We start from the raw sequence: 27,502 nt of genomic DNA on the forward strand, positions 1-27,502 counted from the left end.
TACAGCCGACACGCTCAACATAGAGTGGACTCTGCCCGTGAGCCCGCTCCTTACTTCCTCCCGGCCTCTACCGTAAAAAAAAACGCCAGATGTCGGAAAAGGGTTAACCGTTTCATTACTGAAGGGTTTACCCTCCTTTTACCGAGCCTGTTGTGACGGAATGTTTTTGTTTTTGCATTGCTGCATTTAGAGAGCCGAAACGTTTTTATTTTTCAATTGACAGAGCAGTATGAGGACTTGTTAATTGCAAGGCGAGTTGTATTTTTCAATGGCTCCAATTCAGGGTGCATATAACTCATTGATTACATTTTACCAACAGCAATTTCTCCATTGTTTTTTGTGTGTTAAATTTACACCATTTATTGTCCGGCATAAATAACAAGTTGCCTGTATTTTATGGTTCGGTATGATTACAGCGATACCAAATATGTATTTTTGTTTTATGTTTTACCACCTTTGCACAATAATAGCAAATTTCATGGAAAAAAAAAATAGTTTTTATCTCGCCATATTCCAAGGGCCAAAACTTTTTCCAGGCAATGTAGCCATACTGTATGTGGGCTTTATTTGAGGAATGAATCATTTTTTTTAAATAGAACCGGTACCAATTATTGCTAAACCTTTATTTCTGTGGGTGAAAATGGAAATAAAGAGCAATTTTGCCATTTATTTATTACGTAGTTCACCATGCGGTTTAAATAATGTGTAAACTTTACTAAACTGGTTGTTAAGATTGCAACGATACCATATATTAAAACTAAAATCACATTTATATTTGTTTTATAATAAACTTTATTAAAGTGTGCAAATGTTTTTTTGTCCCACTAGGGGACTTCACAATGAGATCTAGTGATTGCTTTCATAATTTTTGGGTATACTCTGTATACCAAAGAATTATTGCCTCATGATTGACCACTAAATCTAGAGGATTAACGGAGTAGCAGTACTCCAGCGTCTTTGTTCAGTGGTAGACAAGTGGTTAAGGACCACTTACATCTAACTTCATCATTTGCACCAGCGTGCACCACGAACGCTGGGTATTCACTAGATCCTCTCAATAATTTGTCAACTCGATTTACGATATTGCTGTCACCACTAAGGGCATGACCACACGTGGCGGATTTCCTCCGCAACTGTCCGCATCAATGCCGCACAGAATCTGCGTTGCAGATTCTGCTGCGGATCTGCACAAAATGTGCAGTAAATTGATGCGGACTAGCTGCTGCGGACTGCGGGAAAAGTGCTTCCCTTCTCCCTATCAGTGCAGGATAGAGAGAAGGGACAGCACTTTCCCTAGTGAAAGTAAACAAATTTCATACTTACCGCCCGTTGTCTTGGTGACGCGTCCCTCTTTCGGCATCCAGCTCGACCTCCCTGGATGACGCGCCAGTCCATGTGACCGCTGCAGCCTGTGCTTGGCCTGTGATTGGCTGCAGCCGTCACTTAGACTGAAACGTCATCCTGGGAGGCCGGACTGGAGACAGAAGCAGGGAGTTCTCGGTAAGTATGAACTTATATTTTTTTACAGGTTGCTGTATATTGGGATCGGTAGTCACTGTCCAGGGTGCAGAAACAGTTACTGCCGATCGCTTAACTCTTTCAGCACCCTGGACAGTGACTATTTACAGACGTCTCCTAGCAACGCTCCCGTCATTACGGGAGCCCCATTGACTTCCTCAGTCTGGCTGTAGACCTAGAAATACATAGGTCCAGCCAGAATGAAGAAATGTCATGGCAAAAAAGCAAGACGCATCCGCAGCACACATAACATGTGCATGACAGCTGCGGACTTCATTGCGGAACTTAGAATCTCCATTGAAGTCAATGGAGAAATTCCGCCATGAGTCCGCCACTGCTCCGCAACAGACAGAGCATGCTGCGGACACCAAATTCCGCTCCGCAGCCTATGCTCCGCAGCGGAATGTTACGCATCGTCTAAACGAACACTTCTAAATAGAAGTGGAAGTCAATGCAGAAACGGCTCCGCTGCGGATTAACGCTGCGGAGTGTCCGCAGCGGAATTTAAGTGAAATTCCGCCACGTGTGAACCCAGCCTAAGGAAAGATTAGCTGCTTTCTGGGAGCAGATTAAATATGAAGTTTAGACTTACTCTGAGAAGACATTAAATACCTTTGTGATGTGTCCTTTTGCCATATGTATGACTACGTAATTCTTATTGACCTGATGCGGTCTATGATTCTGAAATATTTTTCAATAAACACATTTAAAATAAAAATAAAAAAAATAAAAAGGAGTTAATTGGAAGTAAACTCCTGCAGGTAAAAGTTGTGCTGTTCTACTATGGAAATGTGAAAAGATTTTGACAAGGATATTTACAGTACTTTTCAGTTCAATGTAATGATTAAAAAAGTACAAAATGTAAAATAAATATTTATATATCTTAACGCTTACCTTAGGCATCCAGTGGCATTGCGCAGCACCTGTGATGAATGTAATTGTAGTTTGCGATCATCCTGTAGTATAGAGTTTTCCCACCCAGAATGCGGGATAATCACTGCATTGGTCAACACTGCTAGGGCATCTTGAATTATGGGCATTTTAAGGGCATCACAAGAAGAGAGATTCCACAAAACTCCTACACGTAATAAAACATATTAAGCAGTTAGGAAATAGATATTTTGTTTTAATACAACAATCTTATTTTAATTACTGACAGGATTTTGAAAGAACTGAAACTTTGCATTTTGGTACAAAATGACCTTCAGACAAAACTGACAGAAGCTGAAAATGTAAAATATAACCAATAATTTCCCTGTCTTCTCAATGGAGAAGCTTATTAAAATGTAACTTTTAATTTCAATACTCAAATAAATAAAACATTTAGGAGCCCATTGTATAAATAATGATAGAAAGCACAAAGAATAAAAAAAACAGGGCAATGGTGACAAATTAATCCACTAATGTGAGAAAAAAATATATATGGCCAATCTGAATAATGGAATTTAGTTAACCATAATCTATGGTGATACACTAGGCTCCTGACTACTGAGTATTGAAATGTAAGGTTAAGTTTTAATAAACTTTTCCCATTCTGTGATTCTTGAAAATAACATGACAAATCCACCACCTTTTGTTTCTGATTTTAGTTTTAAAACATTTCTGGGAAAAAAAATAAAGTTCAGCTAAATGTAAAGTATACGTGCAGTAGAATTTTCATTTGCGTTATTCCTATTGAAGTCAAAGGAGAAAATTATGCCTAAAAGTGACATACTGCAAGGCAGAGAAAAAAACACAAGACTTGGAAATATAAAGTTGGGGTTCAGAAAAAGACTGCATTACCACAATGTCGAAACATTTTTTTTTTTAAAGAACAAAATTACTAAATCCCAGTTCACTAGCATGTACTGCTTGAGTAGAGTGTTCACACTTGCAACGTGGTTTTCATTTTTAAAGTAAACCACAACGCATTGCCGGATCCGTCGCACAATGCATAGCACTAAAGCCAGACGGACCAAATTGGCTCAGAATGTGGTCTGTCGGGTTCCGCCGAGGTGTTTGTTGTTCTAGCGGGACAACTAACTCTGCAAGCAGTGCTATTTTTCCTGTCAAATATAACGTATGTACATCAATGTAAACATAGCCTTAAATAGGTTGTCCAGGATTTTAAAATTGATGGACTATGCTTAGGACAGGCCATCAATATTAAATCGGTGGCAGTCCAACTCTCGGCAACCCCGCAGATAAGCTAAGGATAGCCCATCAATTTCAAAGTCCCGGATAACCCCTTTAAATGTAAAGAACTGCACGTAACCCACACAATTTTAACGCGGATATCCATTTGTTTCTAGTGTTTGACAATGCTTGCCTTTGGTAAGCTTTCATAATTATCGTTTGAGACAATAATTGCAGTTTTGCCAGCAGAATTGAATATGAAGTACATCTTTTAAATGTTTTTGAAACAGTGAGTAAAAAGTTTGTTAAGCAATATTTAATCTGTTATTTTAACCCCCTTATGACCGGCCTATTTTGAATCTTTATGACCAAGCAATTTTGTCAGTTGTTTTACCATTGCATTCAAAGAGCCATAACTTTTATATCTTTCCAGCCACATAGCTGTATAAGGGCTTGTTTTTTGCCATGAGTTGTATTTTTCAATGCCACGATTTTGAGGTACATATAAGTTTATTGATTAACTTTTAGCAATTTTTTTTCAGGGGAGAATAGGAAAAAACAGCATATATGCCCTTATATTTTGTGTTTTAACCCCTTCCCGCAAAGCGCAGTACCATTACGGGAGCTGAGCCCGCAACATCACCGCCGGGTGACAGCTGTATGTTACAGCTGGCACCCTGAGGTATCGGCCAGGACCGGAGCTAGCATCCGATCCGGCAGATTAACCCCTCAGATGCAGCGTTCAATAGAGATCGCAGCATGTGAGGAGTTTTTAGCCACCGGCAACCCAGCAACGTGATCACTGGGTTGCCGGTGGCTGCAAAGGCGATCAGAGGCCTAATACTTGCCTCCCGTTCTGCCAGCAACGGAAGCCTCCTATGCCCCGCTCGGCAGCAGGGCCTAAAAGGCTTCCGGTTCCAGAAGCTGCGCCGGCGTCATCAGCAGTGGGTATCCACTGTTTGTTACAGCAGACATCCTACTGTAACGGGAGGAACCGGAGCTAGCTCCGATTCCTGCAATTAACCCCTTCGATGCAGCGATCCAATGTGATCGCTGCATCAAAGTGGTATGTAGCAAATCGGCAGCCTGCCATACGATGGCAAGGCTGGCGACTGCTACTATGGAAACAGGAGGCCTAAAAATGGCCTCCTGTCTGCCATTACGGAAGCCGATTAGGCCCCAACCGGAGCCTGATCAGCCTGCTGTCAGTGAATAACTGACAGTTCTAATACATTGCACTACATAGGTAATGCAATGTATTACAACATCAAACAGTTGGACCTTCAAGTCCCCTAGTGGGACTAAAAAAAAGTATAAAAAAAGTAAATAAAAGTTATAAAAAATTAAATTAAATTTTCAAGTAATAACATAAATCACGATCGCCCTATTTCCCTTATCAAGTCATTTGTTATTAAAAAAAAATAATAAAACCATACATATTTGGTATCGCCGCGTCCGTAACGACCTGAACTATAAAAATATTATGTTAGTAGTCCCTCGCAGTGAACGCCGTAAAAAACAACCTAAAAAATAATGCCAGAATTGCTTTTTTTTTTGGTCACTTTGTCTTACAAAAATTTAAATAAAAAGTGATCAAAAAGTCGCATGTATCCAAAAATGGTACCTATAAAAACTATTACTCGTCTCGCAAAAAACAATCTCTCAGAAAGCTCCGTCGACGAAAAAATTCAAAAGTTATGGCTCTTACAACTTTGCGACAGAAAAACTACATTATTTTTACAAAAGTAATTTTATTGTGCAAAAATTTGTAAAACATAAAAAAGTTCTATAAATTAGGTATCGCCGGAATCGTACTGACCCGCAGAAGGAAGTTAACATGTAGTTTATAATGCATGGTGAACGCTGTATAAAAAAAAACTAAAAAAACTATGGCAGAATTTCTGTTTTTTTATTACGTTGCCTCCCAAAAAAAAGGATGAACAAGTGATGAAAAAGTTGCGTGTACCCCAAAATGGAAGCAATAATAACTTGGTCACGCAAAAAAACAGCCCTCATACCACTACGTCTATTAAAAAATAAAATAAGTTAAGGCTCCAATAAGTCAGGAAAAAAAAAATGCAGATGTGCCGGCCCGAGGGGTACATTTCTTCTATTTCAAGAGGCGAATTATCAAGGCACTAAAATTAGGGAACCAGGAAGGAGAGGGCACAAACATATCTGCTGGAAGAGAGGGTGCCTGTATTATACCAGGACAACACTTCCCAGAAAAATTCCCCAAACTGCAAAGGTGCAGAGTGTGGACCAAAAGGGGAATAAGTAACTACACCATTTAACAGTGCGACACCGGCCTGTGCAGAAAGGATTGCTTCACAGCGTAACACACATCTATGGATTATTTTATTGTTTACCCCATTATTATACCACCTGACTATGCCCCTGATCTACTCTGCCCAGCTTACATATGCCACACATTATAATCTGAAACACCAGTAAAAGTCCAAACAAAACTATTACCAAGCAAAATCCACGCTCCAAAAGCTAAATGGCACTCCTTCCCTTCTGAGCCCTACAGCGTGCCCAAACAGCTGTTTACTTCCACATATATGGCATCGCCATACCTGGGAGAACCCTTTTAACAATTTTTGGGGTGTGTGTCTCCAGTGGCATGAGCTGGGCACAACATATTTCCCACTGAAATGGCATATCTAGGGAAAAATTAACATTTTTACTTTGCACCATCCGCAGCGCAATCTTTTATGGAAAAGACCTGTGGCGTGAAAATGCTCACTACACCCCTTAATAAATGCCTTGAGGGGTGTACTTTCCAAAATGGGGTCACTTCACAGCGGTTTCTTTTATTATTTCACATCAGAGCCTCTGCAATTGTGAACCAATACTGTGTAAGTTGCCAAATTAGGCCTCTATTTCGATTGGTACTCTCTCACTCCTGAGCCCTGTCGATAGTCCAGGCAAAAGATTAGGACCACATGTAGGGTGTTTCTAAAACCGGGAAACACAAGAAGAGAGATTTCACAAAACTCCTACACGTAATAAAACATATTAAGCAGTTAGGAAATAGATATTTTGTTTTAATACAACAATCTTATTTTAATTACTGACAGGATTTTGAAAGAACTGAAACTTTGCATTTTGGTACAAAATGACCTTCAGACAAAACTGACAGAAGCTGAAAATGTAAAATATAACCAATAATTTCCCTGTCTTCTCAATGGAGAAGCTTATTAAAATGTAACTTTTAATTTCAATACTCAAATAAATAAAACATTTAGGAGCCCATTGTATAAATAATGATAGAAAGCACAAAGAATAAAAAAAACAGGGCAATGGTGACGAATTAATCCACTAATGTGAGAAAAAAATATATATGGCCAATCTGAATAATGGAATTTAGTTAATCATAATCTATGGTGATACACTAGGCTCCTGACTACTGAGTATTGAAATGTAAGGTTAAGTTTTAATAAACTTTTCCCATTCTGTGATTCTTGAAAATAACATGACAAATCCACCACCTTTTGTTTGTGATTTTAGTTTTAAAACATTTCTGGGAAAAAAAATAAAGTTCAGCTAAATGTAAAGTATACGTGCAGTAGAATTTTCATTTGCGTTATTCCTATTGAAGTCAAAGGAGAAAATTATGCCTAAAAGTGACATACTGCAAGGCAGAGAAAAAAACACAAGACTTAGAAATATAAAGTTGGGGTTCAGAAAAAGACTGCATTACCACAATGTCGAAACATTTTTTTTTTAAAGAACAAAATTACGGGGGGCGTGGCTTAGCAGCGCATGTGAGTGGAGGCATAAACCGGAGCTCCCGCTGCCGATATCCTGCAGAATCATCCTAAGACTCGCTTCTCCTATCGGAAACATACCTGAGAAGAGAGGGGAACCTGTTGCGATCAGGGAGACGTAATTCTGGACGCATCGGAGGCTGTGATGACCCGGTCCAGGAGATCCAAGACGGCAGAGGACGGTGAGCTGGGGGCGCAAGATGGCGCTGACATGTGCTCCTATGCAGTGAGCAGGGATGTGAGAGGGGCGGCGGCATCGCGGCTGGAACGCTTTGCCAGAAAAACCCCTGTGAAAAGTGATAAGAGGGAGAGGATGGCGGATGGAGGGAAGGAGCAGTCTGGCCGTTCCGGATCCAGATTTGAACCGCTGCGAGCGCAAATGGAGGCAGAGGAGGAAGAGAATGGGGAGACTGTTGCAGATAACTCAGGAGGAGGATTGGATCGAGACGTACAGACCCTGGACAAACCGGGCCCAACGCTGGCAGATGTTTTTTCGGCGGTAAGCCTGAGCAATAGCACGCTAGCTAAACTTACCTGCCAGGTGGGGGGAATTAAGGAAGATTTGTCCATAATAAGGCATGATCTTCAAAAAGTTTCGGAACGCACGACAGCGATGGAGGGTCGGGTCAGCGAATTAGAAGACAGTATACTGCCTATGAGGAGAGACGTGAATGCTGTGGCGGTGGATGTTACGTATCTTTTAGCAAAAACCGATGACCTGGAGAACCGCCTGCGTCGAAACAATGTTAGGATGGTGGGCATCCCTGAAAAAGTTGAGGGGTCCAATCCAGATGCTTTCTTCGAAAAATGGCTATTGGAGGTTTTTGGCAAGGAATCGCTGACCCCATTGTTTGCGGTGGAAAGAGCCCATAGAGTGCCCACACGACCGGGCCCACCTGGGAGGCCACCGAGACCGGTGCTAGTGAAATTGCTTCATTATAAAGACAGAGATCTGATTCTTCGGCAGGCCCGAGAAAGGCAAGATATAAGAGTGAACGGGGTGAAAGTGTCGTTCTACCCGGATTTCTCTGCGGAGATACAGAAACGGAGGATGCAATTCCTGGACATTAAAAGACGACTGAGGAATCTTCGAGTTCAGTACTCCATGTTGTATCCGGCTAAGCTCAGAGTGGCGGCATTAGGATCCGTACAGTTCTTTGAAAATCCGAAGGATGCGCTACGGTGGCTGGATAGTCACGAGGCTCGCCTACGACATGATCCGGAGGAAGCGGCGGCGTGATCAACAAATGGATGGATGAAGTCGGGACTCTGCTATGGTGGAAGGAAGATGATTTGCGCAAGAATATAAGGCATTATTTTCTGCATTTATATGTTGATTTTTGTTAAGATGATGTCTATATCTCATTGTTGGCGGGAGGAGAGGAAAGATGCTGTCAGTTTAAAGGCAGAATTGAATATAGGAGTCATAAAAATGCTACTTGTTTATTGAGGAGAAGGCGGCGGGAGGTTCTTGGTTTTGGAGGTTAAATTGTAGAAACAGATGGATTTCTACAGTGTGAAAGGGAAGCTGTATGGTCATAGTGGTGAAGTTTTTTTCACCAGCCCGGGCCCTCTGAGGAGGGTATGTTTATGGAAAGTTGAGTGGGAGGGGGTGGTGGGAGGGGGGATGTTTGGGAGGGAAAGGGAGTTTGAAACGCAGTATGCTCTGATTGTCATTGTCATTGTCACTGGGAATAATGGAAATAGCCACTGTAAAATGCAAAACAGATTCAGATGGGGGGTAGGGTAAATCTTCTGTCCTGGAATGTGAGAGGTATGGGAGAGGTAACAAAAAGGCGAGCTATCTTCGAATACCTGAAAGGACAGTCTGTTGGAGTGATGGGTTTGCAGGAAACTCATCTTACTATTGACACGGTGCAACAAGCGCATAGGGTTTGGATCCGACATAGTTTCCATTCCTTTCATTCTACATACTCAAGGGGGGTTAGCCTCCTGGTTCATAGGGATGTGCCTTTTAGCTGTATAGATTCCTTTAAAGATAGGGCAGGTAGATATGTTGGGGTGCACTGTAAATTGTTTAACTGGGAATGTATAATTGTGGTGTTATATGTGCCTCCCCCGTACTCTGTGGGTCCGATGAGAGAGGTGCTGGAGAAACTGGCTGGGTGGCCTATGATACCGACTATATTGATGGGAGATTTCAACAACATAATGAGAAAGGGTGGGATAAATTTCCAAAAGGGGGAGGGGTGGGGGATACTGGCCTGACGAGATTGGGAAAGTACATGATGGAGGCTGGGTTTACAGATATTTGGCGGGCAAAATGGCCCTCTGCTACGCAATATTCGTGTGTATCATCTACATATGGATCATTATCACGAATAGACCTAATGTTTAATAATGGAATGGGGATGGAATGTGTGGAAGGGGTGGAATACTTACCACGAGCACTGTCTGATCACTCCCCAATGTTACTTAAGCTCCGAACAAGCTCAGAGATGGGGGGGTGAGAATGCACTGGAGGTTGAACCCGTTCTGGATACGGTTAGTGGGAGAGGAGATAATAAATATAAGTCTGCGAGAATACTTTGAGTTTAATAAGGGTACAGTCCCTACGGATATTTTATGGGATGCTATGAAGGCGATTATAAGGGGAGTGTATATACGGGAGATCTCGCTCATTAAAACTAAGTCGCGACAAATGGGTCAACATTTGACAGACAGGGTCACAGTAACAGAGGAGAGGCACGTTACTAATAACACTGCGGAAACACTAGCCCAATGGAAGGGTGCTCAGAAATCGCTTAGGGAACATCAGCTGGAGCAAGCGGCTAATAAAAGACTATTTTTACAACAAAAATACTATGAGGAGGGTGAAATGGCGGGCAGACTGTTAGCAAATATGGCACGGCCGATGCGGGAAAGTGCATTCATTCATCAGTTGCAGACAGTGCACGGGACTCTGGTTGGAGAAACAGGGGATATATTAGAGGTGTTAACATCATTCTACATGGAACTGTATCGTACTAAGGTGGACTACTCGGAGGATCTGCTGTCAGAATATCTGGCAGAAATGACATGGGTCACCCTGGGGGAGGAGGAGAGAGAGGGATTGGAAGAGCCAATTACGCTAGAGGAGATACAGGAAGCGTTAAGTTCTATGGCAAACGAAAAGGCTCCAGGGATAGATGGTATACCAACTGAATTGTATAAAACATATGGGGAGACGGTTCTGCCGGAGTTATTGGAAGTGTTCCAGGATAGTTTCACCAGGGGGCGTTTACCGCAGACAATGTACGAAGCCGTTATAGTCGTAATCCCCAAGGAAGGGAAAGATCGGAAACAACCTGACTCATACAGACCGATATCTCTATTAACCACGGACATTAAAATTTTAGCGAAAGTACTTGCTAATAGGCTGTCGCGAGTAGTGACTAAAATTGTGGGGATGGATCAGTCGGGATTCATGCCATCGCGCTCTACAGCAGTTAATCTACGTAGACTTTTCCTGAATCTGCAGACAGATGCTCCGGATGCTCGGTGTAGAGCAGTGCTGTCTTTAGATGCCGCCAAGGCGTTTGATAGTGTGGAGTGGGGGTATCTGTGGGCTGTCTTGGAACGGATGGGCTTTGGAAAGAAATTTACAAAATGGGTACAATTATTATATAAGGAGCCGGTAGCTAGGATAAGAGCAAATGGAAGGATGTCAGATTCCTTCAGACTGGAGAGGGGGACGCGACAGGGATGCCCACTTTCGCCACTACTATTTGCGTTGGCAATTGAACCCCTAGCCAATATGGTAAGACAGCATCCAGGGATAGAAGGGTTTCGTTGTGGGGAGCTGGAGGAGCGCATAGCATTATATGCGGACGATATCTTGATGTTCTTGGGGGAAATAAATTACTCACTGCCAGTGATAATGAATGTATTGGAGCGCTTTGGTAGATTCTCAGGACTAAAAATTAATTGGAATAAGTCGGTGTTGTTGCCACTCCAGCCAATAGATACGCCGTTGGTGATTGGAGGAATTGAGGTACCGTGTGTACAGAAATTTAAGTACCTGGGAATCATGATATCGGCGAGGGTGCAGGACTTTATTGAATTGAATGTGATACCATTGTTGAGCAAACTCACGGATAAGACCAAAATATGGCTCGGGCTGCCACTGTCAGCATTGGGTCGAGCAAATCTCATCAAAATGATTCTGATGCCCCAGATTCTTTATGTGGTGCACAATGCCCCAGTGTGGTTACCTAAATACTGGTTCAGGAGAATCCATAACTTGTTTAGGGACTTGGTGTGGAAAAGGGGGATTCCCAGGATAAAACTGGACAAGCTACAACTACCAGTAGAACAGGGAGGGTTAGCCATTCCGAATGCATGGATATATTATCTAGCGGCCCAATTACAACACCTTAAGGGCTGGAAGAATAGGGAGGAGTGGGATTCTAGTGGGAAACTGGTGTATTATTTGGGTCAGAGAACGGATGTATTAGAGGCCATGGAATCCCATAAATTAAAGAGGGAGGCAAGAGGGAAGCCGACTTTACTATTAATACATAGGGTTTGGTGGGAAAGTAAGAAATTATTGGGGGTTACAGGATGCTCCAATTATATGCCTTTATGGGACAATCCATACCTATGGGAATTTAATATGCTGGAAGGATTTCAAGACTGGGAACAAGTAGGGATTAGATATGTATACCAGTTGTATGAAGGAGGTGTTTTTAAGCCCTTTGCTCGAATACAGGAGGAGTTTGGACTCCCACATCGGCTGTTCTACCAATATCTTCAATTAAGGCATGCGGCGCAGGCTCAAGAGAGACTGGTGGATTTGAGCTGTTCCACCATGGGAGGGATGGAGCAGGTATTAGGGGCAAAAGACACTAAAGGGATTATCTCGGTGCTATATAATACGCTACTCTCTAGTTTTCTGGGAGACCCATTGGTGGAGATCAGACGTAAATGGGAAGAGGATGTAGGGCCTATAGGGGATGAAGACTGGGAAGAGGTACTGGGATCATCTAAAAAACTCTCTATTAGTGTAACGCACAGGAGGTCACAACTTTTTCTATTACACAGGGTGTATAGGACGCCTAAGGTGCTATGGCAAATGCGCATTAGATCAACTAAGGAATGTCCCAGGTGCATGTTTGATGGGGCGGACATAAAGCATATGTTTTGGAGCTGCCCGCTGCTAGAAGGATATTGGAAGGAAGTTAAAAGTATGGTGTCTAACGTATATGGGAGAGATTTCCCAATAGAACCTAAAATATTCTTACTGGGTTGCATTGGGGAGGAAGGAGGGGATGGAGTGGAACTACTGTCTATTAAAAAGATTTTATATCATGCTAGGAAACTAATCGCAAAATATTGGCTGCAGGCGGATCCCCCGGAGGTAGCTGAACTGGTTGGATATGTTAACCACACGGTATCACTGGAACATCGGATATATCTGAAAAGAGGGACAATTCAGAAATACGAGAAACAATGGGGTAAATGGGTGCACGTATATGGCAATGCGGATCACTAGATGAGATTGGGAGGGGGGCTGACACACATGCATGTCTAAGGTCTGATGGAATATTGGTTTACTATGGAGGAGACACGGAGGAGGAGTGATGGAAAAATCAGGAAAGAGAGGGGGTACTGCAAGGGAGGGGGGTAGTTTAGTTGGGGGGAGAAATAGGTTACGGTGTAAACAAAGATGTTGTATACATGCCATAAAGCACTTGAAGAAATTTTGCAATATTTAGGTGAGGTTATGTTATTCTCATTTGTTTTCTGTAAAGTACTGTAAAAAATGTACAGGCTGTATAACAAATGTTGTACTATTAATAAAAACTTGTTTGATTTAAAAAAAAAAAAAGAACAAAATTACTAAATCCCAGTTCACTAGCATGTACTGCTTGAGTAGAGTGTTCACACTTGCAACGTGGTTTTCATTTTTAAAGTAAACCACGACGCATTGCCGGATCCGTCGCACAATGCATAGCACTAAAGCCAGACAGACCAAATTGGCTCAGAATGTGGTCTGTCGGGTTCCGCCGAGGTGTTTGTTGTTCTAGCGGGACAACTAACTCTGCAAGCAGTGCTATTTTTCCTGTCAAATATAACGTATGTACATCAATGTAAACATAGCCTTAAATAGGTTGTCCAGGATTTTAAAATTGATGGACTATGCTTAGGACAGGCCATCAATATTAAATCGGTGGCAGTCCAACTCTCGGCAACCCCGCAGATAAGCTAAGGATAGCCCATCAATTTCAAAGTCCCGGATAATCCCTTTAAATGTAAAGAACTGCACGTAACCCACACAATTTTAACGCGGATATCCATTTGTTTCTAGTGTTTGACAATGCTTGCCTTTGGTAAGCTTTCATAATTATCGTTTGAGACAATAATTGCAGTTTTGCCAGCAGAATTGAATATGAAGTACATCTTTTAAATGTTTTTGAAACAGTGAGTAAAAAGTTTGTTAAGCAATATTTAATCTGTTATTTTAACCCCCTTATGACCGGCCTATTTTGAATCTTTATGACCAAGCAATTTTGTCAGTTGTTTTACCATTGCATTCAAAGAGCCATAACTTTTATATCTTTCCAGCCACATAGCTGTATAAGGGCTTGTTTTTTGCCATGAGTTGTATTTTTCAATGCCACGATTTTGAGGTACATATAAGTTTATTGATTAACTTTTAGCAATTTTTTTTCAGGGGAGAATAGGAAAAAACAGCATATATGCCCTTATATTTTGTGTTTTAACCCCTTCCCGCAAAGCGCAGTACCATTACGGGAGCTGAGCCCGCAACATCACCGCCGGGTGACAGCTGTATGTTACAGCTGGCACCCTGAGGTATCGGCCAGGACCGGAGCTAGCATCCGATCCGGCAGATTAACCCCTCAGATGCAGCGTTCAATAGAGATCGCAGCATGTGAGGAGTTTTTAGCCACCGGCAACCCAGCAACGTGATCACTGGGTTGCCGGTGGCTGCAAAGGCGATCAGAGGCCTAATACTTGCCTCCCGTTCTGCCAGCAACGGAAGCCTCCTATGCCCCGCTCGGCAGCAGGGCCTAAAAGGCTTCCGGTTCCAGAAGCTGCGCCGGCGTCATCAGCAGTGGGTATCCACTGTTTGTTACATCAGACATCCTACTGTAACGGGAGGAACCGGAGCTAGCTCCGATTCCTGCAATTAAAGCCTTCGATGCAGCGATCCAATGTGATCGCTGCATCAAAGTGGTATGTAGCAAATCGGCAGCCTGCCATACGATGGCAAGGCTGGCGACTGCTACTATGGAAACAGGAGGCCTAAAAATGGCCTCCTGTCTGCCATTACGGAAGCCGATTAGGCCCCAACCGGAGCCTGATCAGCCTGCTGTCAGTGAATAACTGACAGTTCTAATACATTGCACTACATAGGTAATGCAATGTATTACAACATCAAACAGTTGGACCTTCAAGTCCCCTATGGGACTAAAAAAAAGTATAAAAAAAGTAAATAAAAGTTATAAAAAATTAAATTAAATTTTCAAGTAATAACATAAAACACGATCGCCCTATTTCCCTTATCAAGTCATTTGTTATTAAAAAAAAATAATAAAACCATACATATTTGGTATCACCGCGTCCGTAACGACCTGAACTATAAAAATATTATGTTAGTAGTCCCTCGCAGTGAACGCCGTAAAAAACAACCTAAAAAATAATGCCAGAATTGCTTTTTTTTTTGGTCACTTTGTCTTACAAAAATTTAAATAAAAAGTGATCAAAAAGTCGCATGTATCCAAAAATGGTACCTATAAAAACTATTACTCGTCTCGCAAAAAACAATCTCTCAGAAAGCTCCGTCGACGAAAAAATTCAAAAGTTATGGCTCTTACAACTTTGCGACAGAAAAACTACATTATTTTTACAAAAGTAATTTTATTGTGCAAAAATTTGTAAAACATAAAAAAGTTCTATAAATTAGGTATCGCCGGAATCGTACTGACCCGCAGAAGGAAGTTAACATGTAGTTTATAATGCATGGTGAACGCTGTATAAAAAAAAACTAAAAAAACTATGGCAGAATTTCTGTTTTTTTATTACGTTGCCTCCCAAAAAAAAGGATGAACAAGTGATGAAAAAGTTGCGTGTACCCCAAAATGGAAGCAATAATAACTTAGTCACGCAAAAAAACAGCCCTCATACCACTACGTCTATTAAAAAATAAAATAAGTTAAGGCTCCAATAAGTCAGGAAAAAAAAAATGCAGATGTGCCGGCCCGAGGGGTACATTTCTTCTATTTCAAGAGGCGAATTATCAAGGCACTAAAATTAGGGAACCAGGAAGGAGAGGGCACAAACATATCTGCTGGAAGAGAGGGTGCCTGTATTATACCAGGACAACACTTCCCAGAAAAATTCCCCAAACTGCAAAGGTGCAGAGTGTGGACCAAAAGGGGAATAAGTAACTACACCATTTATCAGTGCGACACCGGCCTGTGCAGAAAGGATTGCTTCACAGCGTAACACACATCTATGCATTATTTTATTGTTTACCCCATTATTATACCACCTGACTATGCCCCTGATCTACTCTGCCCAGCTTACATATGCCACACATTATAATCTGAAACACCAGTAAAAGTCCAAACAAAACTATTACCAAGCAAAATCCACGCTCCAAAAGCTAAATGGCACTCCTTCCCTTCTGAGCCCTACAGCGTGCCCAAACAGCTGTTTACTTCCACATATATGGCATCGCCATACCTGGGAGAACCCTTTTAACAATTTTTGGGGTGTGTGTCTCCAGTGGCATGAGCTGGGCACAACATATTTCCCACTGAAATGGCATATCTAGGGAAAAATTAACATTTTTACTTTGCACCATCCGCAGCGCAATCTTTTATGGAAAAGACCTGTGGGGTGAAAATGCTCACTACACCCCTTAATAAATGCCTTGAGGGGTGTACTTTCCAAAATGGGGTCACTTCACAGCGGTTTCTTTTATTATTTCACATCAGAGCCTCTGCAATTGTGAACCAATACTGTGTAAGTTGCCAAATTAGGCCTCTATTTCGATTGGTACTCTCTCACTCCTGAGCCCTGTCGATAGTCCAGGCAAAAGATTAGGACCACATGTAGGGTGTTTCTAAAACTGGGAAACACACCATAATAATTAGAGAGCTGTCTTGTTATGGTGGCACAAGCTGGGCACCACATATTGGCATATCTTTGGAAACAATAAAATTTTCACTCTGCAACATCGAGTGCACACTAATTTCTGCAAAACACCAGCGAGGTTAAAATACTCCCTACACCCCTAGGTGAATACCTTGAGGGTGTAGTTTCCAAAATGGGGTCACTTGTGGGGGGTTTCCACTGTTTTGGTCCCACAGGCGCTTTGCAAATGCGACATAGTGCCCAGAAACCAATCCAGCAAAATCTGCACTCCAAAAGCCATATGGCGCTCCGTCCCTTCTGAGCCCTACCGTGTGCCCACACAGCAGTTTATGTCCACATATCGGGTATTGCCGTACTCAGGAGAAATTGCTTTACAAACGTTGAGGTTCTTTTTGTCCTTTATTTATTGAGAAAATGAAAAAATGTAAGCTAAAGTTACGTCTTATTGAAGAAAAATTATTATTTTTTCATTTTCACTGCCAAATCCTAATAAAATCTATGAAACATCTGTAGGGTCAAAATGCTCACTACACCCCTAGGTGAATACCTTGAGGAGTGTAGTTTCCAAAATAGGGTCACTTGTGGGGGGTTGCCACTGTTTTAGTCCCACAGGGACTTTGCAAATGCGACATAGCAACCAGAAACCAATCCAGCAAAATCTGTACTCCAAAAGCCAAATGACACTCCTTCCCTTCTGAGCCCTACTGTGTGCCCTGTGGCATCAAAATGCTCACTACACCCGTAGATTAACTCCTCAAGGGGTGTAGTTCCAAAATGGGGTCACTTGTGGGAGGTTTACAGTTTTTTCCCTTCGGAGGCTTTGCAAATGTGACATGGCCTCAGCAAACCATTCCTGCTAAATTTGAGCTCCAAAAGCCAAATGGTGCTCTTTCCCTTCTAAACTCTGCCATGTGTCCAAACAGCCATTTAGGACTACATGTGGGGTGTTGTTTTAATCAGGAGAAATTGCTTTACAAATGTGGTGGTGCTTTTTCTCTTTTAATCCTTGTGGAAATGAGAAAAAAAATAGCTAAACCTACATTTTCTTTGAAAGAATGTAGATTTTCATTTTCACGGCCTACTTCCAATAATTTCTACAATAAACTTGTGGGGTCAAAATGCTCACTATACCCCTAGATAGTTTCCCAAATGGGGTCACTTTTGGGGGGTTTCCACTGTCTTGGCACCGCAAGAGCCCTTCAAACCTGACATGGTGCCTAAAATATTTTCTAATAAAAAGGAGGCCCCAAGACTCATTAGGCACTCCATTGCTTCTGAGGCCGGTGCTTCAGTCCATTACCACACTAGGGCCACATTCGGGATATTGCCTAAAACTGCAGAACCTGGCCAATAAATATTGAGTTGCAATTCTCTGGTAAAACCTTCTGTGTTACAAAAAAAATGGATTAAAAATGAATTTCTGCAACAAAAAAAAAAGGAAATTTGTAAATTTCACCTCTACTTTGCTTTAATTCCTGTGAAACGTCTAAAGGGTTATGAAACTTTCTAAATGCTGTTTTGAATACTTTGAGGGGTGAAGTTTTTGTAAATGGGGTGACTTATTCGGGATTTCTAATATATAAAGCCCTCAAAGCCACTTCACAACTGAACTGACCCCTGTGAAAATAGCCTTTCGAAATTTTCTTGAAAATGTGAGAAATTGCAGCTAAAGTTCTAAGCCTTGTAACGTCCTAGAAAAATAAAACCATATAAAAAAACGATGCCATTCTATAGTAGACATATGTGGGATGTTAATTAGCAACAATTTTGTGTGCTATTACTGCCTGTCTTACAAGCATATACATTAAAATTTAGAAAAATGCAAATTTTTGCAATTTTTCTCAAAACTTTGGTCTTTTTCACAATTAAATACTGATTGTATTGAGCAAATTTTGCCAGTAACATAAAGTCCAATGTGTCACGAAAAAACAATCTCAGAATCGCTTGGATAGGTTGAGAGCATTCCTAAGTTATTACCACATAAATTGAAACATTTCAAATTTTAAAAATGAGGCTCTATCAGGAAGGTCAAAAGTGGCAAAAGGGGGAGGGGGTTAAATTAACATTTTTCACCGTGCGGCATAAATAATATGTTTATTCTATGAGTGTATACAATAACGGCAATACCAAATAAGTATAGTTTTTTTGTATTTTACTTTTACTCAAAACACTTTTAAATAAAAACACTTTTACAAGAAAATTATTAGTTTTTGCATTGTCACATTGCTAGAGCCAAAACTAGCCATATGTGGGCTTGTTTTTGAAGGACAAGATGTCGTTTTTATTGGTACTATTTTGAGATGCAGAAGTTTTTTGTTTAACATTTTTTTTTATTTTCTTCTTAGTCCTACTAGGGGACATGAAGGTCCAACTGCCTGATTTCTGTTATACTACTTATGTCTTGCAATGTATTGTAACTGTCAAATTTACACTGACTAGCAGCCAATTAGACCCTGCCTCTGGCAAAGGCTTCTGTAGATGGAGGAACAGTAAGCTTCTGTTAGGCCTCCAATTGCCATCGTGACCATTGGCACCGCCACAACCGCATTGCGTGTGTGTGGGGGGAGGGGGGCGTGCCATGGGTTACAGCATCATTTGAGTTTTTAATCTGAAACCTTGAGTGTATAGATTCTTATACTCATGCTGACCAGTGTAGAAAGTCAGATATTGTATGCTTAAAAGTCAAACATCATTTGAGTATGTAGCAGCACATATAGTGTATCTAATAGTCCTAATCAAACCCCATGTAATACAGCAAGGCACAAATAACAATCAGAATAATATGATTTCTCATACACAATATACACAGTCGAGTCACAGTATAATGACCACCAGCTAATATCCAGCGTAACCGTCGTGTGCAGCATGGACAGCAGCTAGACAGGCTGGGAGGAACACAATAAGGTGCTGGTAGGTTGTCCCAGGTATCTGGAGCCATGCTGACTGAAGTGCGTCCCACATTTGCTGGGGGGTGTGTGGGGGAGGATCCATAGAGCGAACAAGACGATCGAGGTGGTCCCAGAGATGCTCAATTGGGTTGAAGTCTGGCGAATTAGGGGGCCAGGGAAGTACTTGGAAGTCTTGGTCATGCTCTTCCAACCACTGTCGGACATTTCTAGCCGTGTGACATGTGGCATTGTCTTGCTGGAAGATTCCATCTGCCCCAGGGAAGACAAACAGCATGTATGGGTGGACGTTATCTGCAACGATGGATTCATACACAAATCGGTTCAGAGTACCTTCCACATGGATGAGTGGGTCCAGAGAATAGCATGAAAAAATTCCCCAGACCATAACGCGGCTGTCACCAGCTTGGAATTAATCTAGTGATCTAGTAAACTTGTCCCCACAGGTGTTTGTTATAAATGGTCCATAAATGGTTTTAGACCCAATTTTTTTTTCTTAAGGCGTAATGGGAGAAATAAGTTTGTACACAATTTCTACAGTTTACGGCAACACCACATATGTGGATGTAAACTGGTGTTTAGATGGACAATAGGGCTCAGGAGAGAAAGAGCACTATGCAATATTTGAGGCCTACTATGGTGGTATTTATCACATTGTGCCATGATTACAGAGGATTTGAGGTGTCAATCTATTATAGAAGTAAACCAATTTTGGAAACTACATCCCTCAAGGAATTAGTCTAGGGGTATAATGAGAATTTTTAGTATGTGACGGATACCTGTCATTGTGTTCATCTAGAGGGGTACAGTCAGAATTTTTAGTTTGTGAATGGACAACTCTTATTGTAGACATCTGGGGGTATAGTGAGAAATATTAGTTGTGAAGTGGGCAGCCTGGAAATCCTGGAGCGTGATGGGTCGGCAGGTCCCACTGCCAACCTACCCACCATTCAAAAAAATGCAGCTATGCAACCAGGGTGAGAGGGACACTCCCTCCATTACAATTCCAGCTGCCTACAGGGTATAGTGCACTGGTTATAGCGAGAATATTTAGTTTATTTTGGGGGTTATACTAATATTATAATGAGCAAAGGGGCTTGTCAGTGAAATTATTTTTTTTATGGCCAATATACAAGATTGGATAAAGAATTAAAAAAAAAGAAAAGAGAAAAACGAAAGAAGGGTGATGAATTTTAAATCATTGAAGGCACAATCCGGGATTTGTGGTGCCCATATATTTTGTGTCCTTACTGATGACTTGTTTTGAGCACACGACACATCTTTTTTGGGGCATCTGTTTTTTCAAGTGGGGGGGACTTCTGTGATGAAATGTTGGCCAGGAACAATCCTGCTGACGTTGCTGCTAGATGTACGGCCCATTGCTTCCTAATCAGCAAATAACAGGGATTTGATTACCCTTTCCTGAAATTGTAGGAACGTATCCCTGCTGCCAACATATCTGTACAAAACAAAGGCGTTGTATAGTGCTATTTGTGTCAGGTGGACAGACAGCTTCTTATACCATACCTTTGTTCTACACATGGCGCTGTATGGCTTGATGACTTGATCTGAAAGATCAACGCCACCCATAAAATTGATGTACTCCTGTATGCACAAAGCCGATTTTTTCAAATCTGACATGTGTTACCTTATGTAGTAATAACTTGGGAATGCTTTTACCTATCCAAGCGATTCTGAGATTGTTTTCTCGTGACATATTGAACTTTATGTTAGTAAAAAAACATTTGGTCAATAAATTAAATATTTATGTGTGAAAAACACCAAAATGAATAGAAAATTAGCGAAAATTTGCATTTTTCTAAATTTAAATGAATCTGCTTGAAAGATAGACAGTAATAACACACAAAATAGTTACTATTTCATATACCTCTTATGTTTAGTTTATGTTTGCATTGTTTTTTGAACGTTCTTTTATTTTTCTAGGATATTGCAAGGCTTAGAACTTTAGCAGCAATTTCTCATATTTTCAAGAAAATTTCAAAAGGCTATTTTTACAGAGGTCAGTTCAGTTCTGAAGTGGCTTTGAGGGCCTTATATATTAGAAAGTCCCCATAAATCACCACATTTTGAAAACTGCACAACTCAAAGTATCAAAAACAGCATTCAGAAAGTGTTTTAACCCTTTAGGAGTTTCTCAGGAATTACAGCAAAGTAGAGGTGAAATTTACAAATTCCATATTTTTTTACCAAAATTCATTCGTAATACAGTTTTTTTCTGTAATACAGAAGGTTTTACATGATAAATGCAACTCAATATTTATTGCCCAGATTGTGCCGTTTTTAGAAATATCCCACACATGGCCCTGAAACACAGGCCACAGAAGCAAAGGAGTACCTAGTGTATTATGGGGAATCCTTTTTTTAAAAATATATTTTAAGCACAATGTCAGGTTTTAAGTGGTGCTAAAACAGTAAAAAAAAACAAAAAGTGAACTCATTTTGGAAACTACACCCTTCAAGGAATTTATCTTGGGGTATAGTTAGCATTTTGACTCCACAGTTTTTTTTGCTAAATGTATTTGAATTAGTCTGTGAAGATGAAAATCTACTTTTTTCCTTAAAAAACGTAGAAATTTTTAATTTTTATAAGGAATAAATGAGAAAAAACAACCCAGCATTTATAAAGCAATTTCTCCCGATTACGGAAATACCCCATATGTGGTAATAATCTGCTGTTTGGACCCATAGCAGGGTTCCGAAGAGAAGGAGCGTCATTTGGATTTTGGAGCGCTGATTTGGCTTTTGGAGCTCAAATTTAGCTGGAATGGTTTTCGGTTGTCATGTCGCATTTGCAAGCCCCTGAGTGGCCAAAAGAGTGGAAACCCCAAAAAGTTACCCCATTTGGGAAACTACACCATTTAAGGAATAGATCTAGGGGTATAGTGAGAATTTTGACCCACATGTCTTTTGCAGAATTTATTAGAATTAGGCCGTGACAATTAATATCAACATTTCCAACAAAATGTTGCATTTTTTCATTTTCACAAAGAATAAAGGAGGAAAAAGCACCCCAACATTTGTAAAGCAATTTCTCCCAAGTGTGGCTATACCCCACATGTGGTCATAAATGGTTTTTTTTTAATTGAAATTAATTAAACCTTTCTGGACTGATCCATTTTGTGCTTTTTATTTCCTTTTTTCAGTTCCCGCCTTCCAAAAGCCATAACTTTTTTATTTTTCCGTCAGTAGAGTGGTGTGAGGGCTTATTTCTTGCGGGAGGATTTGTATTTTCTATTTACACCATTTAAAGTACCATTTAATGTACTGGGAAATTGAAAATAATATTCTGTGCAGGCTGAAATTGGAAAAAACTGTGATTCCTCCATTGTATTTTGGGTTTTGTTTTTACTGCTTTCACTGTGCAGTAAAAACGACAACTTAAATTTTTTCTGTGACGCAATACAATTATGGTGATATCAAATTGTTTTGTTTCACCACGTTCTGAGAGCCATAATTTTTTTAGTTTTTTGGTCGATTGAGCGGTGTGAGGGCTTATTTTTTGCGTGACGAGCTGTAGTTTTTATTGATATCATTTTTGGTACATACAACTTTTATGAAATTTTTTTAGAGCTAAGGTGGCCAAAAAACAGCGATTTTGGCATTTTCAATTCTTTATTATTTACGGTGTTCACTCTGCGAGTTAAATAAGGGTATGTTCACACGTAGAGTCAAAAAACGTCTCAAAATACGGAGCTGTTTTCAAGGGAAAACAGCCCCTGATTTTCAGACGTTTTTTGAGCAAATCGCGTTTTTCGCTGCGTTTTAGCAGCGTTTTTTACGGATGTTTTTGGAGCTGTTTTCATTGGAGTTGATATGAAAGTTTTATTTTAAATTTATACTTATTTGATGCAATGAAATTAAATATACTCTCAGTTATACAGAACTTCTTATGAAATGTTTTAGCTGTTAAAGTTTTAAATATGCTTTGCTTTCAAGTCTGGGACAGTTGATATTTCTCAATAAAGTCAGATGCAATTAGGGAAGTTCAACTTTATCCCAGTTTCAGTTGTAAGTGTCAAAATATGCTATATGAAGCAAAACTGCATTAGACTAGTATTTTGTGAAAGATATTCACTGTCATGTGCAAGATGTCATCTGTTTGTGGTTAAAGTGTATATAAGTCAGAGCTTATGTAATGAAGTCAGACATTCGTCTCCACACCGGTGTGAATAAAACTCTTATTGGGATGAAAACTTGAATTATTATTGATAAAGTATGGAAAATTCTTCTAACATCTTGGTCCTTCGAAGCCGGAAACCAATATTTCCAGACCCTCGTCCACCCGAGGACTGTACACCGTGCACGGGGTGAGTCATCAAAATACTCACTTAATTCAAAGACCTCCGGTTAAATTACCGTTAAAAAGTGGCCAGTCAGACGGAGGGACGAGGTGGAATGACGGTTTTTAAAAAGAACATATTAAGGAGAATTGAGGATTCAAGTTTTCATCTGAATAACGGTAATATAATTTTGTATATATATGTTTTTATTATTTTTCATATTTAGATGTATAAGGTTATGTGATAAAAACCTAAGTGGGATCTTAGGTACTAAGACTGGGTCTTAGTTATATTAAGCACAGGTCTTAATATAAAAACCTGGGAATAACGGTTCTCGAGGTTAATAGTCCATAGCATATGTGAGAAGGCTACAGGTAATAAATAACTCCGTGCAGCACGTAAAAGATAAAGTACTTGGAGATTTTGAGGATCTCCTATAGATTAAGGATTATAGAGTATTAGCATTATTTGTTTTATAAAGTTTAAAATTGTGACTAAAAGTATTGAATGATTGAGATAAACTAAATCCAAAGTTAAAGAAAGATAAAGACTTTCAAACTGTGGTGTAAAGACACATCCAGGACATCTGCTGCTGGTCTGACCAGCCTCTTATTGTCTGTGGACGCCCCAGACACCAGAAGTTTTAAGGTAATCAAGTATTTCTTTGGTGCAGTTGAAAGAAATGGTTGTTATAGATGAAAGATATATGAGACTCCTTGACTGTGAAAATTGAATGTATGAGGGTTAAATAAATAAAACCCTGTGTGTATAAGGGAGTCCGATTAGGAATGGTCCTTTGTAAAATTGTTACAAGGACAAATCAGTAGGAAAAATACTGTTAAAACACCCAGGAATATTAAGTATATGACTGATCAGCATAATACTGTTGTGTTTTGTGTGTGTACTAAGACTTTGGTGAAAATACCTTGTGTTCAAGATATACGAGGTATACAGAAATATAGAATATGATAGTAGGTTTTGTTATTTATATCTAATTTGTCTGTTTGTTAATCGTTAATTATGTGTCTTGTCTAAATGTGGTAAAAGTGAGAGTTGAGACAGTCTTTCACATTTTCGTGTCGTGGTCACCTTGGGTGAGCGACATTACTGTCTTGGGACTGTGTTTAGGTAAGCGGCTCTAGGCGTCTAGAGTGCAGCGAGTACTACAGTCCAGGGAGAATAACGTTTTGGTAAGAAGCCTTATTTATAAGGTGCAGCGAACACTGTTATTCAATATTCCCAACTGGCCATCAAAATTCTACAAGACTCTTTGAATGAGATCAAATTAGAGTCAGATCATAGAACCAAGACCAAATAATAGAATAAAGGGATAAATGAATATTAGTAAGACAAATTGTCACGTAGCAAAAAGTGGATTAACATCTATTGAAAATATTAGAAAAGGACAAAGGCACACCAGATTGTTTTAAATCTCTTGTCCTGAGTGTATGTTTGGATTAATGTGGCTATTTCTACTGAAGGTTGGAGAATAGTCAAAATAATTGATAAAGGATACGAAGTTAAGCAAATCTTTCGATATTAAGTGTTTAAATTAAATATACTTAAGACCTTTAGTCTAGAAAAAAACAAAAACGATTGGCATATTATTAACGGACCTAGAAGGAGGCAAACTGTATATATCCCTAAAAGACGCCATTTAGGTGTCCATTAAATAGAGAGACATATACTGAAATTGCTAAATTAGATTTCCTTTCAAAAGGACACTGCTCGTAACATGTGTAACGTATCAGGGACAGTTTCAGGATGTGGTTGTTTGTGTTAAAAAGTATTAAAATATTCCTTTGGAAAGGGATGTTAAGTATATGCACAAATTAGATGTGGTGAATGTAAAATGATGATGATAAGGGTGTGGCAAATTTGGATTTAAAAGGGACTTTGAGGGTAATTGAATTTTATAATTTAGTGAATCAGAAAAGAGAAGTGTGGTTTTGATTGTGTAAGAGGACTGTTGGAAGAATTTCAGAAAAGGGAAATGGTAGAAAGTTCTGACAGAATGTTAAAATGATCGGAAAAGCGGAACTAGAGAAGAACGTGTCAATATATGTTGATACTGAATTAATTGAATTTCAAATTATTATTATTATATGTAAAATTAGTGTGTAAAAAGTCCTAGAACATTGAACTAAAGTACAAGATTGTGTAAATAGACTGACTTTTTAAGTAATTAATTAAAGTTAGCTGTGTAAAATCAGGTTTTAAAGTTATAAATACAGTTTCCTTAATGTATGAGCTTGCAAATGACAATGACTTGTTTAATATGGAACATGAACATGATTGTCACAGTTTAATGCAACTTGAATCCCAAGGGTTACCAGGTGTCACTGATGAACCTTTGACTAACTATGATATTCAGTATTTTATAGACGGATCCAGGTACTGGAATGAGCTGACAAGACATTTCACCACCGGGTATGCAGTAGTCCAAGAAGGTAAGACAGTGCTGAAAAAGTCACTGCCCTCCAGCAGCTCTGCCCAAGAGGCAGAACTCATGGCACTTGCAGAAGCATGTAAGATGGGCACAGGTAAAAGGGTGAATGTCTATACAGACTCAAGGTACACCTTTGGAGTCGCAGACGATTATGACACAATATGGCAAGCAAGAGGCTTTCTGACTTCAGCAGGCAAACCAATACAACACTGGTTTGTCCCTGGATTTCAGAACGCAGCTGCTCGACATGTAGAGGGTTGCCTGACATGCGTCAGACACAACCCCGGTAAAATGACAAAAACACCCAGTAAGAACATGCCTTGCCCTGATTACCCCTTCCAGCGACTGCAGGTGGACTACATACAGCTACCCAGGGTAGGTGTATATGAATATGTCCTCATATGTACTGGTGTATTCAAATTGGCCTGAGGCAAGGTCAGTAACCAAAAACATAGCTAAAAACACTGCTAAGGAAATACTCAGTGAAGCAGTATGCCGATATGGGGTCCCTGAAGTAATTGAGAGTGACAGAAGAACCCACTTCATAGGAGAAGTATTAGGGCATATACTTACTAGGATCGTTATCACACAGGCATTCTATACACCATATTACCCAAAAAGGTAAATATCTAGATGAAGGAAGAAAGTCAGCCATACTCCAAGCACCGAAACCTCTGACAAAAAGACAAATGATGTACTTTTTGTGTATGACTAACTTCTGCAGGAGTTGGATATGCTGATATTACAGGACCATTGATGTCTTTGATTTATGAAGAGGCATTTTATTTTCAGATAAAACCGGTTCTTGTAGGCTCTTCAGTGCTTGGACTAACTGATAATTAAAAAAAAAAAAAAACAAACAACAAAGAATTTTATTTATTCAAACTGTAGATTATAAAAATGGATACATGACTTCAGTGCTAACACAGGAGTATGGAGGAAAGGATAGACCTTTAGCTTACTACTCATCAAAACTTGACCCAGTAGCTAGAGCCTCACCTCCCTATGTTCAATCAGTTGTAGCCGCCGCAGAAGCTATAAGAGCTTCCGTTACATTAGTGTTATTTATGATAGAAAGATGTACAAATTTAAATTTTTCGACCTTGATGTCTACTGCGGAGGATGGTGCACCACTTGATTGCCTATCCCCCATAGCAGAAAGAGTGTTACCAAGATCAGATCTTAAAGATATTCCTCTACCAAATAGTGATCTCATACTGTTTGTAGATGGATCTTGTAAGAACAAATACATCCTACCCAGCAACTTATTCAGATGTGCAGTTATATTGAGCCATGGGACAAGCCATGTCTCAA

The 27,502-nt window shown here is 40.1% G+C and overlaps 1 protein-coding gene across 4 annotated transcripts in view; it reads right to left on the reverse strand.

Moving 5' to 3' along the window:
- Positions 1–27,502, reverse strand: part of CTNND2 (catenin delta 2) — a 794,124-nt gene that overhangs the window by 331,294 nt on the left and 435,328 nt on the right. For all 4 annotated transcript variants that reach the window (XM_075826901.1, XM_075826902.1, XM_075826899.1 and 1 more), the window contains exon 12: positions 2,413–2,596. In XM_075826901.1, the coding sequence (XP_075683016.1) occupies positions 2,413–2,596 (184 nt within the window). The remainder of the gene's footprint in view (positions 1–2,412; positions 2,597–27,502) is intronic.

This window comes from Rhinoderma darwinii, chromosome 5, assembly GCF_050947455.1.
Source record: "Rhinoderma darwinii isolate aRhiDar2 chromosome 5, aRhiDar2.hap1, whole genome shotgun sequence".
NCBI classification, from domain to species: Eukaryota; Metazoa; Chordata; class Amphibia; order Anura; family Rhinodermatidae; genus Rhinoderma; species Rhinoderma darwinii.